The following is a 17,177-nucleotide window of genomic DNA, read 5'->3' on the forward strand; positions in this document are numbered from 1 at the left end:
GGAAAAGGAATTCTTGATTACTATATGCAAGTCCTGCCACTGGATTTTTTATGATACTTTTGTTTTCATGCACTTATTCATCGAATAATACATTTTTCTAGCTCTTTGTTTCTATCTATTCTATCTATACCATATTATTTTGAAGGCAAATTGATCTTACCAAACATAAATGACTGTCTTTCAAAAAATCAAAGTAATGTCTAAAATACATCAATTAATAGAATGCAGGGCTACTTCTTGCATTAACTTAAAAGCTTAAACAAACTGTATTTTTGATACCTCTCAAGAACTGAATTCATACAGCTCTTCATCTCCAATCACTTCAGTAAGTGTGGTTAATTTCATTGGCTACAGAATTCATAAAAAAATATGTTCAAGAGTTGCTCTGCAGTTTTTCTGAGATGGTTCATACACACTCTATATTAATGTACTTTCTGAATGTGGAAATTAATCTGTCTAGCACTCTACTACACTGCTATATGTCTAGGGGAATGAACAAATTGTTTAGCTTCATTTTCATTTAGCTTCATTTTCTTAACTACAAAATCTCACTACAAAGCAGATAATAAAATAATCATCCCAATTTAGGAATAATCTCCACAAATCTCCACTTTTCTGATAACAACAATATTACTCTCTCCCCTACTACCCACCCAGAAAAAAGAAAATATAAAAAGATACATTCATACAAACATCTGGGTATAAAATATATACACACACTTATACACACATTTTACCTAATATATCTTATTTTTAGATGGATAATACCATTTTGTTTTTGATCAATTCATATGCATGATTTGAAATAGTCATTTGCTTTTGGAATAGACATTATAAGCAAATGCAGACTGCTGTAGCTTTTCTTCAGTCATATATACTAGAATTGGCATTATCTTATCATGGAGAATAATATATTTTATTGGGTCAACATGTCTATTTCAGGAAAGACAAAAAATGAAGAACAATTATCCACTGCTGTAATCTCTGAAAAAAGCTAAACATGTACTTAGCCAAACTAATTCATTCATTCTGTACCAGAAAATACACCACCCTTCTTACATATACCCCCTTATTCCAGTTGGATTAACAAACCCATTATTTCTTTGTTTATCAGAAATTTGTACACTTTGACATACAATAATCTATTTTATTGTTTATGGGCAAATCAAAAGACAATGAAGTCAATGCCTGACTTCATCAGACTTTAGATGAAGGCCAATAAGTGGAGGGCAGTAAATCATTCAGGGTTCATGAAATACATTTCAAATTGAAAATATTTTTAAATTTTCTAAATAATTTTTGATACAAAGGAAAACAAAAATTAAGATTTAAATTACCACAATTTTGTAATTGCTGAAGAATCACTCATACAATGAACACGGATTCGGTTTTCCCCTTCTATATAAATAAACTCTGAATTTAAAGGAGATGTTATAAAAGTATTGTGCTTAATAAAATGTGGAAAAAAAGGAAATTAATGTTCCTCTTTTCTAAATAATGAAGTATTGAATTGACACTCAGTGTTATTTTGAAAACAGTTAGTGTAACATTTTGGGGAGAAAGGGAATTCTGTAGTGTGGGGATTTAAAATACTACTATCTTTTTACTGATGCTGCACATATTACATTCTGGGAAATTTCCTAAGTAGTTGTTGAACCAAAAAAGGCAGAAAAAGAAAATACATGTCCATTATAGTCCTTTATCTAAAAAGAGAACTATGAAATTTAATTAAATTACCATTTTCCCAGCCATCTACTGGAATTTTTTTTCAATGTTTTAATTATTTCCGCAGTATAGTTTTAAAATCATGCAAAGAAAAGAAAGTGCTTGTTTTATTAGGAAAGTTATGTTCCATTATTTTGTATATCTTCATTTTAACAAACTTTAAAATAAAATAATTACAATTTAAACTATTTAAGATATTTATTTATTTTTTGGACTGACCTTTCCAAAACTCTACTTAGTATCACTTGCTAGTGTGATTATGTGTGTGAATGTCGTGTTTGCCCCTACCATTTTCCATATGCTCTGCCTCACCAACACTGCCATCCGGCGTAGTCCTTTCGTAGTTGTCCTCTGGGAGTGGAAGGGCACCCAGTCTTGGCCCTGATGAACTCTTACTGCTTGGTGTTTCTGACTCCTCCAGACCGCTGTCATAGCAACTCTGCAATGACCCTTGATGTGGGTCCTGAGGCTGACTCACAACAGAAAACGTCACTCTACGAAATGGCTGCAAGAGAAAAGATTCTGAATGTCACTGAGAAGTTCACTCTTTGAACAACTGATTCTCAAAACACGACTTAAGCAAACTAATATCTTAACATTTACTGATTAAACAATTTTGTCTAAATTAAAGCAAACAATAAGTACAGTCCTTAAAAGACTTCTGTAGGGAAAGCCTATGGATTTTTAGTGTGCGATGCAGGCCAGAACCTTCACACAGTTTTGCATTAGTCTCCTTTAAAATAACTGCATCAGCTAATAAAGATTTTTTTTGTATTTATAAATTCTGCATAGTTTCTGTTTTGCTCAATAGTAATAATTTGAATGGAGTTTATACCAGACTGCATAAAGGTACTGGACAATGTGTGCCGGTGTATGTTCAGGACTGTGTGGGCGGGCATAAATGCTCACCTGTAAACTATATTGTGGCTATTAACAACATAGCAACACACCCATAAGCTTTTTTTAAAATCAGTTCCTGTGGTTTTGGAAGCTAGTTGACATGAGAAGGGAGAGGAAAAGAAGTGTTCAGTCTCTTAGGTCTTTTGCTGTAAAATTCAGTGCCTGGAGATAGGGTGTGTTGCCAGCTGACTTAATAAAACCTTTGAAGTATTGCAAGCACAGCTGACACCACGTTTCCACTGGGACTGTACAAACATAGATTGTTACAGATTTGTATTCATTCAAAATGACAGATATTACTGTTGCTCTAAAAGTTTACAGACTGAACTCTGACATCCATGTGTATTCCAGGAAATGGGAGAGTTCTATCCTCACATTTCCAAGGACACTGAAGGCAGGCCAGGGTTCTCAGTAAAAAACTAAGGGGTTTTCCTATGATTTAAACTACACCCGAGTGAAATAATTTACTGTTAAAAAATTGCCTTTTCTTTATTTGGCTCTGACCAAGCTCTGCAACGCTAGAAAACCACAGAAAAGTATCTGATGTTCTAATAAAGAACCTACTTTTACCGGGTAGTCTTGGGCGTCCAAATACATGTATACAGCTGCATGTATATGCATGTGTGTGTGTAGATATACACATATTCGATCCAGAAAGCACCTTCTAAAACAAACACCGACAGATTCATTTTATAAGACACTATGCAGACTTTGCTATGTTTAAAACGTGAGGTCCGAGAGCACTGCCCACCTCCAGTTTCAGATGTGTTTCCAGCCCAATGTTGGAATGCAACATAGGTACACATCACCCTGCATTGGCATCTCTGGTAACTAAAGGGTGGAACCGTGTACACAGACCAGCAGGGAGGAAACTCTCTCATAATTTAAACTACAAACTTACACAAGTCCCAAAAAACAGAAGTCCACATTAGGCCTATGAGTAGAGAGTGGAGTTTCAGTTAGAATTAATATTTTTTAAAAATGTTTTGAAAATGTAAAGTAATATTCAGTGCTGATGATAAACCAGCAAGTAGGACTACATATATAACACTAGGGCCTCCTGGCAGAAGTAAATCAGAAGTTTATAAATGTGAGTGTTGTTATAAATATGAGAACATTCTAAGCTAAGTCATGGTATTCTCATGGTGAGTCTTTGACCTTTTAAGGTTTGCTTCTATTCTTTAGCTGCAAAGTGCTTTTGTACCAATTTAATTTAGAGCTATTTTATACTATATCAAGTGCAAGGAGAATAGAAGAACAAAACAAAAGAATAGAGACCACAAATAACGCCTTTCCACATTAAAAATAATTTAGAGTTGCTGCCTTTATCACTAAAGTCTGGAAATAACAGAATGTGTACAGGGGGATTAGAGCTCATATGTTAAAACCTAGATCTACAATGTACAATTTGAATAACTTTTCCCCATAGGTACTCAGCAATACCATCCCCTTTCAGGGGTATTCAGAAGGAATCAGTTTGCTGAACTGCACAAGAATTCTAAAACTTTTCCTATTGGTTTTAAACCATGAAAGGAGGATAAAGTCCTTTTGCAGTAGTTTCTCCTGCAAAATGTCTGTGCAATTTGTATTTTATTTTCACATTTCAATAAAAAATTTTGTATTGTTTTATTAATAATTTACATATACATTAATTCCCTCAGAAATAACTAAGTGAATGTGAAGAAAAGGTAAAGTGCCTTCATTTAAGATTATCTATGATTTCAGAGGTGAGTAACCAGTATTCTTTTGTAATGTCTTTTTTTTAATTATGGAAGCAGTCATTTCCCTTCAGTGTTTTCTTCTCACAACTGAACTTCTAAGTATATAGAAAGATCCCAAATGAAGACAACACTTCATATCTTGTAAACAGGCTCTGTTGTTTCCTTCTAATATGACTGTTTTCAGATCACATAAGAATACTTGCGAGTACAAGGTAAGGGTACACACGTCCCATAAAGTTCGTTATTCTCATTACACTGACAGAACTCACAGACTATTTCCACTGTCCTGGCATTGATGTTATATTCATTTCTTCATAGTACTACCATGTCAGGTGACCAGCTACCACATGTGACAACATTAAAGATGACATGTTTATATGGAAAATACAGATGCACTGTTTACTGAGTATGCCCAAGTTGCTAGCACAATCCAAATTGTACATCTATATTCAGAGAACAGCTCAAGGAACTGTCTAAAGACAGAGGAAAAGGATTTCTCTTCACCCACACTTAACTCATTTGTGCAATGCCCAGACAGATCCTAAGATCAAGTTTTTTCTACTATAAGTAGTGCTGTTGACAGAACTTTCTAGCCTGCCTTATAGAGATACATAAGAATGAAAACCTTAAAATGTTTTCATGCTTTACAATTTACACCTCGCAAGTCTGGTTCTAGTGAACTATAGCTCCTGTACTGAAGTTGAGCTGTTCTGTCGAAGGAAAGGCAGCTTTCATTACGAGAACAATTCATTGTTTAAAATACTCCATTCACTTATACTCATTCTTAGTTATCGAGTAAGACTGACATTCAAACCGAACTGAAAAATAAGGAGTAGTTGGTTACTATTTGCATATTCACTAATGATCATAGGATCATAGGGTCACAGGAAAATTAAGATTGGAAGGGACCTGAGGTCTCTAGTGCAATCTCCTATGCAAAGTTTTGTGGTCAGAGCAGGTTCCTCAAGGTATGGATCCAGTTGGGTCTTGAAAACCTCCAAGGATGGAGACTGAACAGACTTTCTGGGTAGCCTGTTCCACAACCTGACTGTCCTCATGGGAAAAGGCTTCTCCTTTGGATGCTCCATCTCCTCTCCTGTTTCATTTTATGCCCCTCATCCTCTTATCACACACCACTGTGAAAAGTCTGGCTCTGTCTTCTTGATGACCTGCCCACAGATACTCCCAAAAGCAGTCTCTTCACCAGGCTGAACAAGCCCAGCTCCCTCAGCCGCTTCTCACAGAGCAAGTGCCCCTGACTACTTTGGGGGCCCCCCACCTCAGCATGCTCCAGTTTGACAATGCCTTTCTTGTATCCGAGGACCCAAATCTAGTAGACACAGTATTCTGGAAACTGTCTCTCAAGTTCTGAAGAGATGGGCATAATCTTTCCTCTCAACCTACTGCCTGTGCTATTAGTACAGCCCAAGAGGCTGTTGGCCTTCTTGGATGCCAGGGCACACTGCTGGCTCATGCCCAGCTTGCCATCTACCAATACCCTCTGGACATTTTCAGCAAAGCTGCTCCCCAGCCAGTCAGGCCCCAGCCTGTGTTGTTGCAGGGGGTTCTTGCTTCTCAGGTGCAGGACATGGCATTTGTTGTTGAATTTCATCAAGTTCCTCTCGGCCCATTCCTCCAGCCTGTCAATATCCTTCTGAATGGCTGCTCTGCCCTCAAACGTTTTGACTGTTCCCCAAAACTGGTGTCATTGCAAACCTAATGAGCATGCATTCCATCACCTCCTCCAGGTCACTGATAAGGATGTTCAAGAGGACAGGTCCCAAGAGAGATCCCTATGGTAACTCCACTTGTTACTGGCCTCCAGGTAGAGTACACCCCCTTAACCACTACCCTCTGAGCCCAACCTTCCAACTGTTTTTTTTACACGGGTACTTGCCCATCCATCCAGGTGGTAACATCTTAGATACAAGATGCTGTCCTTAAAGACCTCACAGCTTTCCTGAGCTCCTTTGCTCCTCAGAGCTGCCTCCTCCTATATGATCCTACCTACCATTTCCTTGAATAAGCTGAAATCGACTCTCCTAAAGTCCAGGGTCTGCACACTGCTACTTGTCTTCCTCATGTCACTCAGAACCTTGAACTCCACTATTTCCTGGGCACTCCAGCCAAAGCTGCCATGGATTATCACAACCCCAATTGTTTGTGAATAGCAGATCCAGCTGTACATCACTGCTGGTTGGCCCATTCACTACCTGTATCCAGAATTAATCCCTGACACCCTCCAGAAATCTGGTTTGCTTGTGTCCCATCATGTTGCCCTTCCAGAAGACCTCAGAGAAGTGCAAGACCTTCATGAGAATCAGGGTCTGTGATCCAGAGACTTCCCTGAGTTTTTTAAAGAAGGCTTCACCCACTTGTTCACCCTGATCAGGTGGTCTGTAACAAAATCCCACTGCAATGGGGCCTGCTTTCCAGGCTCACCTCTGTTCCTGACCCACAAATTCTCAACCTGTCCATCCTACAGAAGAGCTGTACATATCTGAGCTGCTCCTTGACCTCCCTATTTCCTCTTCCTCATCTTCTCTGCCTTTCTTTCCTGAAAAGCTTGTATCTATCCATTGCAGCAAACTAGTCATGTGAGCTGTCCCACCACATCTCAGCAATTCCAATAATGTTGCAGTTCTGTGACCACGCACAGAGCTACTGTCCCTCCTGCTTATTTCCCAGGCTGCATGCGTATGTGTACGTACCTATGTGTATACACACATACACATATATCGAGGTGGCCCATCTTCTGCCCTGTTTTATTATTCTAGAGATCTCTCTTGTACCCATCACCTTGCACTCTTTGCTATCCACCACTTGGGCCCCTGTCCACCACTTCCTTATTTGACTGTGGGTTGTAATTTCCCTCCTTGGCCATTCCTAGTTAAGAACTCTCCTCACCAGGTTGACCAGTGTTCTGGCAAAGATTCCAGGTTCTGTCAGGAGGATCTTGTCTCCCTCAGCAGTCCTCAGTCCTCAGAAAGAGGGTCCTATGGTCATATGACCAGGTGCTTGTCTTCTTTTTCCCAAGCCTTTCACTGTCAGGATTGATAAGACACCTCCTGGGCCCCCATGCCCTTCAGTCTCTCCCCTCAGAGCCATGTAGTTAGTCTTGATATGGTTGACACTTCCCCTGGCAGTACCCCTGGTCTGAGGACTGGAGAGAGAGAAGACTTGGCAGTCTCTCCATCCTGGATCTCAGCACCTAGCAAGAATAAAACCTCCCTAGAGAGCAGGTCAGGTCAGCAGATGGGACGTCCGTCACCTGCAGAAGGGAGTCTTTCACTGCTAACACTTGCAATTTCCTCTTGGTGCTGGTATGTGGTTGATGCTCAGCCTCCTCAGACGGTTTCCACCCCATTGTCTGCTACCAGGGCACTGAACCTCTTCTGCAGTTACAGATCTGCAGGTGAAGGAGGAGTCTGTCTCATGCTGCAAGAAGTCACAAGCCTCCAGTGTTCCTCACCTTGGAAGTCTCTCCAATGAGCATAGTCTCTGGTTGGTCCTCCTTCTGTGCAGTCAGAGGTACAGGCTCTATGGGTGGTATGTGGGTGGAAGAAATAATACTAAAGCACTAATACTAATATATTAATACTAATACTAAATAGTATTTAGTGAAAATAGGTATATATGCTTGGAGTGGAAGAAATCTGCTTTCAATTAAAATAGCTGTGTATATACAGAATATCCATATACTTGTTTTTGACAGGAAATTTTGCTGTATTTTGCTTTAGAAAATCTTTTAATTTAAATCATGCAGCTATCTTTAAAAAGGTACAGTAAAATGTATTGTTGTGAAATCACACAGACAAGCAAGAATAACTTGTATGTTCTCCCCCATATTAAACACTTAAGCATAAAAATGGCATACTAGTAGGTAAATAAATGACACATATACATTTCAGAAAAGAACTGGAATGAATTTAACATGGTATATTTGGGTGCAAGACCACCAATTCCTATAGAGTTTACTGAAATTCCATTTTAAGATGCTTACCTATTACTGAATATTGTTGCTAGCTAATGTTTATATTAAGATGTATCCTAAACTTCTATTTAGGGATCTGTCTTGACTAGAGTTCAAGATATGACACTATCACATTATAACTAATACTGACTACTCAAAAACTAATTTTTAAATCCTTGTTTAGGTCAGTACTTAGGCTGTGAACTGTTTGATGGACCAAAATTTCATGCAGTGAGATCCTGTATGCTATAATCATGTGGCAACTACCACTAAATTGTGGACTGATGAAGTTTTGCAAACTTTGTGAACCTGCCATAATTTGGGTTCATTTAGACCCTGTCCCATAGGTTATCCTGAATATCACAGAAGGTGTCAAATAAGCAATTAGCTGCAAGAGATACTGTGACAAGTTCAGAAAAGATACAAATTCAGGAAGTGATTCTCAGAATTTTGCACAGACTGCTATGTTTTCCTCTTAGCAAACTTTCAATAGGAAACATTATTAAAAACTCCATTTAAAAGGCCTCACAGATCTGATAGCTGTACAATAACCTGCTAACTCTCAGACTACCAGCAATCCACAGACCTCAGTTTAGCAAACTCTGTTTAAAAGATGCTAAGGACCTTTGGGTACGGTTTACCTATGCAGTAGTGAAAGTAATGCCCTATAACTCAGAACTAAGCTCAGTGCAACCTAGCCTTAAAATACGAACATCCTGCTCCTTATTCAGCTTCTCCTTGGAAAGCCATACCTCCAGCTCTAACCACGGATAACTGGAGAGTACGACACTTAGGGAAAACTCAAGGGTGGGGTGCAAAGCCTGTATTTCATGATTACCACACCCCTACATATTGGTCCTACTTACAAAGTATTCCAAAATACCAATTTGGAACAACCTCTTTGAAATTTCTCATTAGGATTTAATCTGAAGAGACAAATATTACCACCCACTCCTCAAGTTCTGCTTAAAGGTTTTTAAGGTTTTATTCAATAAGGGTGATGAATCAATGCCACCTATTTTCTAGATATGATCACCTGCTTGGGGTCTTCTTGTGGAAAAGACACATTGCACCATGAACACTCTGCATCATCTGGAATTATTACAAGAACCAGAGCAATGCAACTTAAACCAGGAGTTAAAAGAAATTATCAAGGATTTAAACCTTTCTGGTCCCTTTCACATCTGCTTTTTGGGAAATCAGTTACAAGTAGATCACAAGTAGAGAATACCTGGTTATCACGTCTGCAGTTACTACAAGAACAAAAGTAATTCTATTTAAAATAAGTTTCATAAAGAAGTATCAAGGATTTGGAACTCTCTAGTTCCCTTTTCATATTCTTTTCAGGAATTAGGCCCTAGCTAGAAGGCACATAGAGAAGAAAGCAAGGCTATCTTATGGATGTCTTAAAATCCCTTGGAATGTTATTATTTATGCCATAAACTAAAATAAATTTGATAGGCCTTTAGTGAGTTATTAATAAATGAGTTTTAAAACAGATTCAGGTGTTCATCTTGCTGTTTTTCTCAAGTGCTGGTCTGAGTTAGAATTATCTGACACAAAACTAACACACATAATACTCAGTTCAGTAGAGCCAATTCAGCCCATTCTACAGAATATAAATGAGTATAATGCCAGCAAAATCCTTTCCCAAAGAATGGTGTGCATGTTAATTGTTATTCTGCAGCATTTATTATACTTCTATTGCCAGTACAGATATCAGAATTTGAACTGTATATTGCATTACTTCTGAGAACCAGATCTTCTCAGTTAAATGTACTGTAAATTTTGAATGCATCATGCCTCGTGGAATAACATCATGGGCTGTGCTTTGCTGATAAAAAGAAATAGACCTTGATGATAATATATGTTTGCTATCAACATAGTTAAGGAACACTGTAGTTTTGATAAATTTAATGGATTTTAAAAATAGACAATTTTGGATATCCATATTGTGGTTTACCATATCCTTTCTGACAAACAGAAACTATATGCAAAACCCCTTACACTTTAGACAGTATAATCTGGTTAACATAGAAATAGCCATAATAGATCTATCAGTTATAAGAGATAGTGGGGTTTTATATACTTTGAAAATTGAGACTAGAGTTTAATTATGGTACCTATTTTCTACACCCAGAAAATGATGACATCTTAGAGATAAGGTTGATGAAAACACAAACATATAGGATTGTTATAAAATGCCACTAAGAAGAAAGGCAATGATCTGTAATATATATGTAACTTATAGCAGTCCTTTAATTATTAATAACATGAGCATTTAAATGTTAAACATTCCAAAACCAGATTTAATTCTTATCAAGAAAGTTATGAGCACTGAAATGTTGATACATAATAAATGCCATTTGTAGATCAGTTGCTATGAATGCACAAACCATAAATAAGAACTTTTTTTCATGTAGCCTAATCTTCATTTAGATGCTAGTCTGTACAATATTTGAGGTTTTAAAGGAAAACTGCATATAAATGGGAGATGCTGGAGGGAGGGAGGATGGATATCAGGATTAAGATTTCAGAAAGGTTAGCGGTAAAATGTTGGTTATCTCAAACATTTATTGCAATGCCAGACATGAAGATATGATCCCCACGTTAACAAGGAGAAGCAGACCACCTCCTTAATGCTGTGTTTCCATTGATACAACTACATCAGTACTACTGACAAGAGAAATTTACAAGTGCTGGCAAAATCTGGCACATACCCGTATGGGGAGGGAAGAGGGTTATGTTTGGCTGGATCCACTTCCGGTGCCCAACACTTAACACAGCTCCATCTGCTAGCACTGTGAAGTAACAGGGCAGAGCTGCTTTTACCCAGATAAACCCACTAGCTGTTCTTCTCTTTCCCAGCAAAACAGCAATCCTAAATCTTTACTAGTCCCACAGCAGACCTTAGTAGGTCTAGCCTTTACTAGGTCCACAACAAATGCCGTGTTATAGAAATGTCAAAGGTCTGATAATTCTTTCTCTCTGTAAGTGGAGATCACACGTTCTGATGTGGAATTATTCCCAATTGTATCTGATCAAAGAGATGATCAGATCATGAAGAAAAGATATTCCACCCCAAAGGTAAATCACCATTTCTGTCTTTTTTCAACTGCATTTCATGAACCAGATATTTTCTTTTTCTTTCTCCAGTAGAAAAAAAAAATCACTGCAGTGCCAAAGATAAGTATATATTACAGTCTGTACTTATTAAGCCATATTAACTTATTCTGTGGCACAGTGCCTATCCTAGCCTGCATTTACTAATTGTTCCCTATCTAAGCAAGAAAGTTAAACCACAATGCACTTTCAAATCATGGAGAACCCTAATTTCAGTGGTTGGCATCAGGGACATGCTGTGGATAGACCAGATGAGAAGGAATATATCCACATAGCTCCATGAGGCATGAACTTAACACTTTTTCTCCACTCTGAGACAGATTTTCCTTCCATTTTCTAAAATTTCCAGTTTTCCACTATATTTCTGGATACATCCCATTATTTATAGATGATATTCTTTTCTGGTTTCTGCACAAGAATTGTTATCAACTTTGTAAATACTGTTGGTTCAAATCCTGGTTTACCTGAATTATAATGGTGGGGTGGAAGAATGAATCCTTTCTATGTTTAATTGAGAGCTAGGGTTGCACTCACCAACTCTTTTTCAGCAAGTTACTGAGCACTACTGATTCAGGATACAGAGTGGTTGAACTAAAGTGTAACAGGGAAGCATTGGCAATTTTCTCTCTTTAATTACTTGGCACTTGAATAAAAATAGTACGATACTATTATTCCTTCCTGCTGTCACAACACCTATATCTCAACAGCATCTGGATTTTGAAAACATTTTAAACAACTGTATAATGTGATCCAAGAAGCAACTGAACATGTTGAAAAACAGAAAAAATAAGCCCAATCTGAGCACCATGATAAAACAACCTATACTGTTTTAAATGTTTCTACTAATTTATTTATCTTTCACTTGCACATTACCCCAAATCCTGGAAGTTCAGCAGCTACGGTTCTTTATTTTCCCTGACTGTTGTATCAGATTACTTCACACTTTGAGGACATCGGATGTTTTGGGCTATTCACCAGGATTTAAGCAGGCAAAAGATCCATGTAGCTCAGATTTTTCACAGAATCACAGGGACCTCTGGAGATCATCTAGTCCAACTCCCCTAGTCCAAGCAGGATCAGGTACAGCAGGCTGCTGAGCGCCATGCCCAGCCAGGTTTTAAATATCTCCAGGAATGGAAACTCCACAACCTCCCTGGACAACCTGTTCCAGTGTTTGATCACCCTTACAGTATTTTTTTTCTTACATTTAAACAGAATTTTCTGTATTTCAGTTTGTGCCCAAGCAGAAAAAGCACAGGTGATGAGTCAAAGCTAAATAATATTACAATTCCTGTTAGCTTCAGAGAGTCAATCAATGTCAAATTGCTTGTAAGACTAAAATAACAACTGAGATGTGTATAGCGTAGATCTGAGAAACAGGCAGAAGAGTTACATCAACTCATCACATAAATTCAAAGTGTTTCTTTAGGCACTTGAGTTTTGATAAAACATGTCATTATCCTTTTCTTTCTATTCATTCTTAATTGCTAGAAGCTTGTTGAAAGAAAACAAAATATTAATGAACAATTACTATTCTGCATGAATAGATTCAACCCACACAGTTCTTTTCCCCCTTTCAAATCACACATTTCTACTGTTCTAAGTTTCTATCATTGTACTTAATATAAAATTGGCAGGAAATTAAATTAAACAAGCATTATTTTTCAGTGAGAAGACTGAAACACCTGAGACAAGTATTACAACAGGAAGGGAAAAGAGGAGAAACATGCTGAAAAGAACAACCACCCCTTTTCTTTTAACAATTGAAAATTTCAAACAGAAGTCGAATAAAATTAAAAATATTCTGATACAACAGCTCCATACCATGCATCACCTGTGACAAACTGAGATTGGCTCAGGTATCAGATAAGAATTCTACAAGCTGTCCATCATTATTCCCTTTCTATTGCTAGTACTTTTATGAATTTGTGTTGTAACAGCAGGTAGGCTCCTGATCATGAACCAGAAGCTTATTTTGTTTGTTCTGTATAAATATTAAATAGAAAACCACTAATATATGCTTGCCTATGCCCAAGGCTAAATTTTAGATTCAATATAAAGGAAAAATATTTCATAATATACTTTATATTATGGGCATCCTTATTGTAACATTCAAATGCACATTATTCCTTTTAAGTTCAGTGCTTTTCTCAAATATCCTCTCTTCCCTGTCATCTGCATTTGTCTTTCCGATTCATAACAATGATTTCTAAGCAGCCCGAAACCCTTTTCATTCACAGAGCTATGTCCATTAGATAGATTCTTAATAACCCTCTTCTTTGTTACAAGTAAACAAACAAAAGAGGTACCTATTATTTCCATGAATATCACCACAGAAAACAGCAGTAATATGAAAAGCATCTCTCTCTCAAAGATACATTACTCTTTTAAGATGGAATCTTCATAGCAAAATGTAACACAAACATTTATTTAAAAAAATTAAACAAGACCTACAAGGCTTTTGAACAAAGTCAATATTCCTAACATTTCACAAGGACTTTTCTTCATAGCTATTGAAAGATAACCATATAGAAACCAAAAATAAATGAGAATCTGTGGCAGACATGGTCTGTTGTACTTTCTTCTCTGCTCATAAAGATATATTTATTATAAAATTATTACTTCAGCATCTCATTGTTTGAGAATTATAAAACCAAGCACCTATGATCCTGAAGTGTTCTCTTATTCTTCGATTACAATAAAGAAATGGAAGAAGTAGCACTCTGTTTTCCCAAGAACAATTATAATGAGAAATAAGGTTTTTATCACATTTCCTCTATTTTCTGAAAAAAACTGTCCTAAATCTTTAATGTAGACTAAGCACTACTTCAGTGAATCTAGTGTTTGTCCCTAAACTCTTTACATTAGGTTCCAGTATACTTTCCAATTCTTTCTAATGATTTTCATTAAAAACTTCTGAATAATTTTTTGTCTGACAAAAATGCATTGCTAAGGTGCTGAAACAGTATTCACTTAGCTAAATGTCATTCCAGTATCTCATACTGCTCACTATTTTCATCTTCATAACAGCTAACATTTTCTTCACTTCTGAACTTTTCTGGGACCAGATGTTTTTTATTTTCTTGAGATATTTGGGAAGGCTGGTTTTCCTGGAGATTTTTGTGTATTTTTTTTTCTTTTCTTTTTCAGCCCAAATTTTCTGCCCAAAGCTAGTTAAGGAACATCAGTTCATGTAGGTAGCTAGGTCTGTTACTTCCTCCCACTTCCTCCCAGTATACAGGTATGAAATTTTTATCTTGTCTATTTGCTACAGTATTTCAGGGTCTTCTAAAGCTTCTCACTGGCTCAAATAATAGTATTCTGAAGAGAAGAAAACTACTTCATTTCCATCCTTATTCATTATTAATTATGCAATATATTAAACGCTGCTCCCATTGCTAATCAATGCAATACTACCAAATTCTTTCTGTGTTCACAACTAGCCAATCAGTTCTACTCTGCCCCCTACTCGACCTCTTTTTACTTTACTACCAGGCTGTTACCTGGCTCCACATTGTAAGATATACTCTCAGCTGCCTGTCCCGAGACTTCACCATCCTTAAAAATTATACAGCCTTAACTTTTTCCACTTCAATACATGAAGGGAAAAAAAAAAAAAAGAGTAATCCTATTAAAACAGGGCCGGGTCTGCTAACTTCTTCTATCATGATAGAAAGGTTTCCACTGAAAAGAGAGTTCCAAACAAATTCAGTTGTTTAGACAGATAAACGAGATGATTGTGGAATACTCTTCTCATGAACTGGTGAATTATATACTACAGTGAGTAACATGTAGACATTCACAATGTCCAAGCAGTAGTAAGCATTTTCCGTGGCTTGGAGTAATTCTCCTGTTTTTAGAAAACATCCTGCCAGTTCAAACCCCCAGAAACTTGGGTTGAGTTCCTCAGCAGAATTAAATTTGCAAAGTCACAGTTATCATTTTGCAAAGAGTATTATAAGAATCAAGCTATGACCAGTCTGAGTAGGGAAACTATTTCTCTTGAATCTGGAACATTATTCTTAAAATAATTTAAGATTCAGATAGCCTTTAACCTAGTTATCAGGCACTAAAAACCCCTGAAAGGGGAGGTCTAAGTTCAGAGGCCTGCTTCCAAAATCATTTACACAAAACTGCCCTTAGAGAAAGGAAGAGACCAGAAACACTGTCCACACACATTTTCATAGGCTACAGAATAATGATCCTTTTGTTGTCTGTAGTCCAAGTGGATTGAAGAGCGATATGATAAACACAGTGAACCTATTTAAGCATTACTGACATACACCATTTGAGGTTCTGGCACACCATTCTATTTTATGCATATTAAAAAAAAGAGATTGTTGTAGAACTACAGAATAGTGCATGATCAGTTTAAACTGTCATATTCTATATAGTATTTTAGGCAAGTAAAGTAAATCCCAATAAAACACACAGAGTATAGCAATTGGCCTCAGCACCCACTGTTTCATCCTACAGATCCATTCCTATTGTGCCATTCTACTTGCTAATGAAGACACAGCCATTTAAATGTTGCTTTCTCTATGTTTTGTTTCCTTGCACCAGTGGAGGCTTGGGCCTGGCAAGGCATCTATCTATGGAAATTCTTTTCTCCCTACAGAAGACCATTGAAATCACAGGTCCAAATAGTTAAAGTATATGTGAACCTTTCAAGCACTAATATTAACAAAGTGCCGATGCCTTTCAGGACATAACTTCTTTTAAGTAATGAAGAATATTACTGCTGCTAAGATTGGATGAAACATTTTGAATACTTTTCTACTAGACCACAGCGTTCTATATAGGATTCATTAGACAGACTGGGAAAAAATAACCATCAATAAAGATCTGAATTATTAATAGATACATTGCATTAAAGTGGATCTCTCTGGTTCTTAAGTCTCACCTTTTGATTGACTTTAACTGCTGCCATTATTGAAAAGTTTAATTATTAATATTATTGAGAATGTTTTCTTTTTAGTGTCTGTTCACAAAAAGAGATTCTGATCCAATATGAACAGTGGGATTCATAGCATCTATGGATCAGATTCTATATGTATATAAGAAAGAAACCAGGCACTTCATGTCTAAAAGGGCAGGTATGTAGAAACAGACATAGACATAAAGATATAGGTAAATATCCTGTAGACATGACGGGTCTATATTAATCAATGAACTCTGTAGGAGATTAGGAATAAGGGTTTTTTTGTTGGCTACCCAAACTGTATCAATGACTACATATTTCCTGTTCTCAGCCAAAATCAATACTTGATAGTATTCTTATGCATCATGTAGTCCTCAATATTTCTATACTGCTCATTTGTCTAGGTTGTGCAAAATATTCTCTAAGCTTAAATACATCAAATTTTAAAGTTAATGATTTTAAAGCATTGACTTAAGGGTTGACACATTTTGTCTAACTTCACCAATTTAAAACTTAGGCATAAAATCTAACATAGTCAGCTAGGCTTCTCTACAAGCAGTGGAAGGACAGAACTATGGAAATTTATTCCACTTAGGAAGATATTTTAACAGAAAAGAAATATTCTTCACTGAATATTGAGGAGTTTAGATTAGCTATATAACTTTTAGTTGACTAAAGTTAGATAAAACTAATGCTATTCTTGGTAATCATTGTAGCTATGTAGGTTACAAAGATAAACATGCCATAGGGTACAAAATACAAGGCCTTTAAAAGGGAAAATTGCTAGTTTTATTTAGAAATTAAATATTAGAAT

General features: G+C 36.8%; 1 protein-coding gene across 1 annotated transcript in view; it reads right to left on the bottom strand.

Annotated features, from left to right (window-relative positions):
* The window catches only part of PCDH7 (protocadherin 7), a 279,957-nt gene that overhangs the window by 139,735 nt on the left and 123,045 nt on the right, over window positions 1-17,177 (bottom strand). The window contains exon 2 of the mRNA XM_067297249.1: window positions 2,014-2,230. Within this exon, the coding sequence (XP_067153350.1) occupies window positions 2,014-2,230 (217 nt within the window). The remainder of the gene's footprint in view (window positions 1-2,013; window positions 2,231-17,177) is intronic.

The sequence above is a fragment of the Apteryx mantelli genome, chromosome 5, assembly GCF_036417845.1.
Source record: "Apteryx mantelli isolate bAptMan1 chromosome 5, bAptMan1.hap1, whole genome shotgun sequence".
In the NCBI taxonomy this organism is placed as follows: domain Eukaryota; kingdom Metazoa; phylum Chordata; class Aves; order Apterygiformes; family Apterygidae; genus Apteryx; species Apteryx mantelli.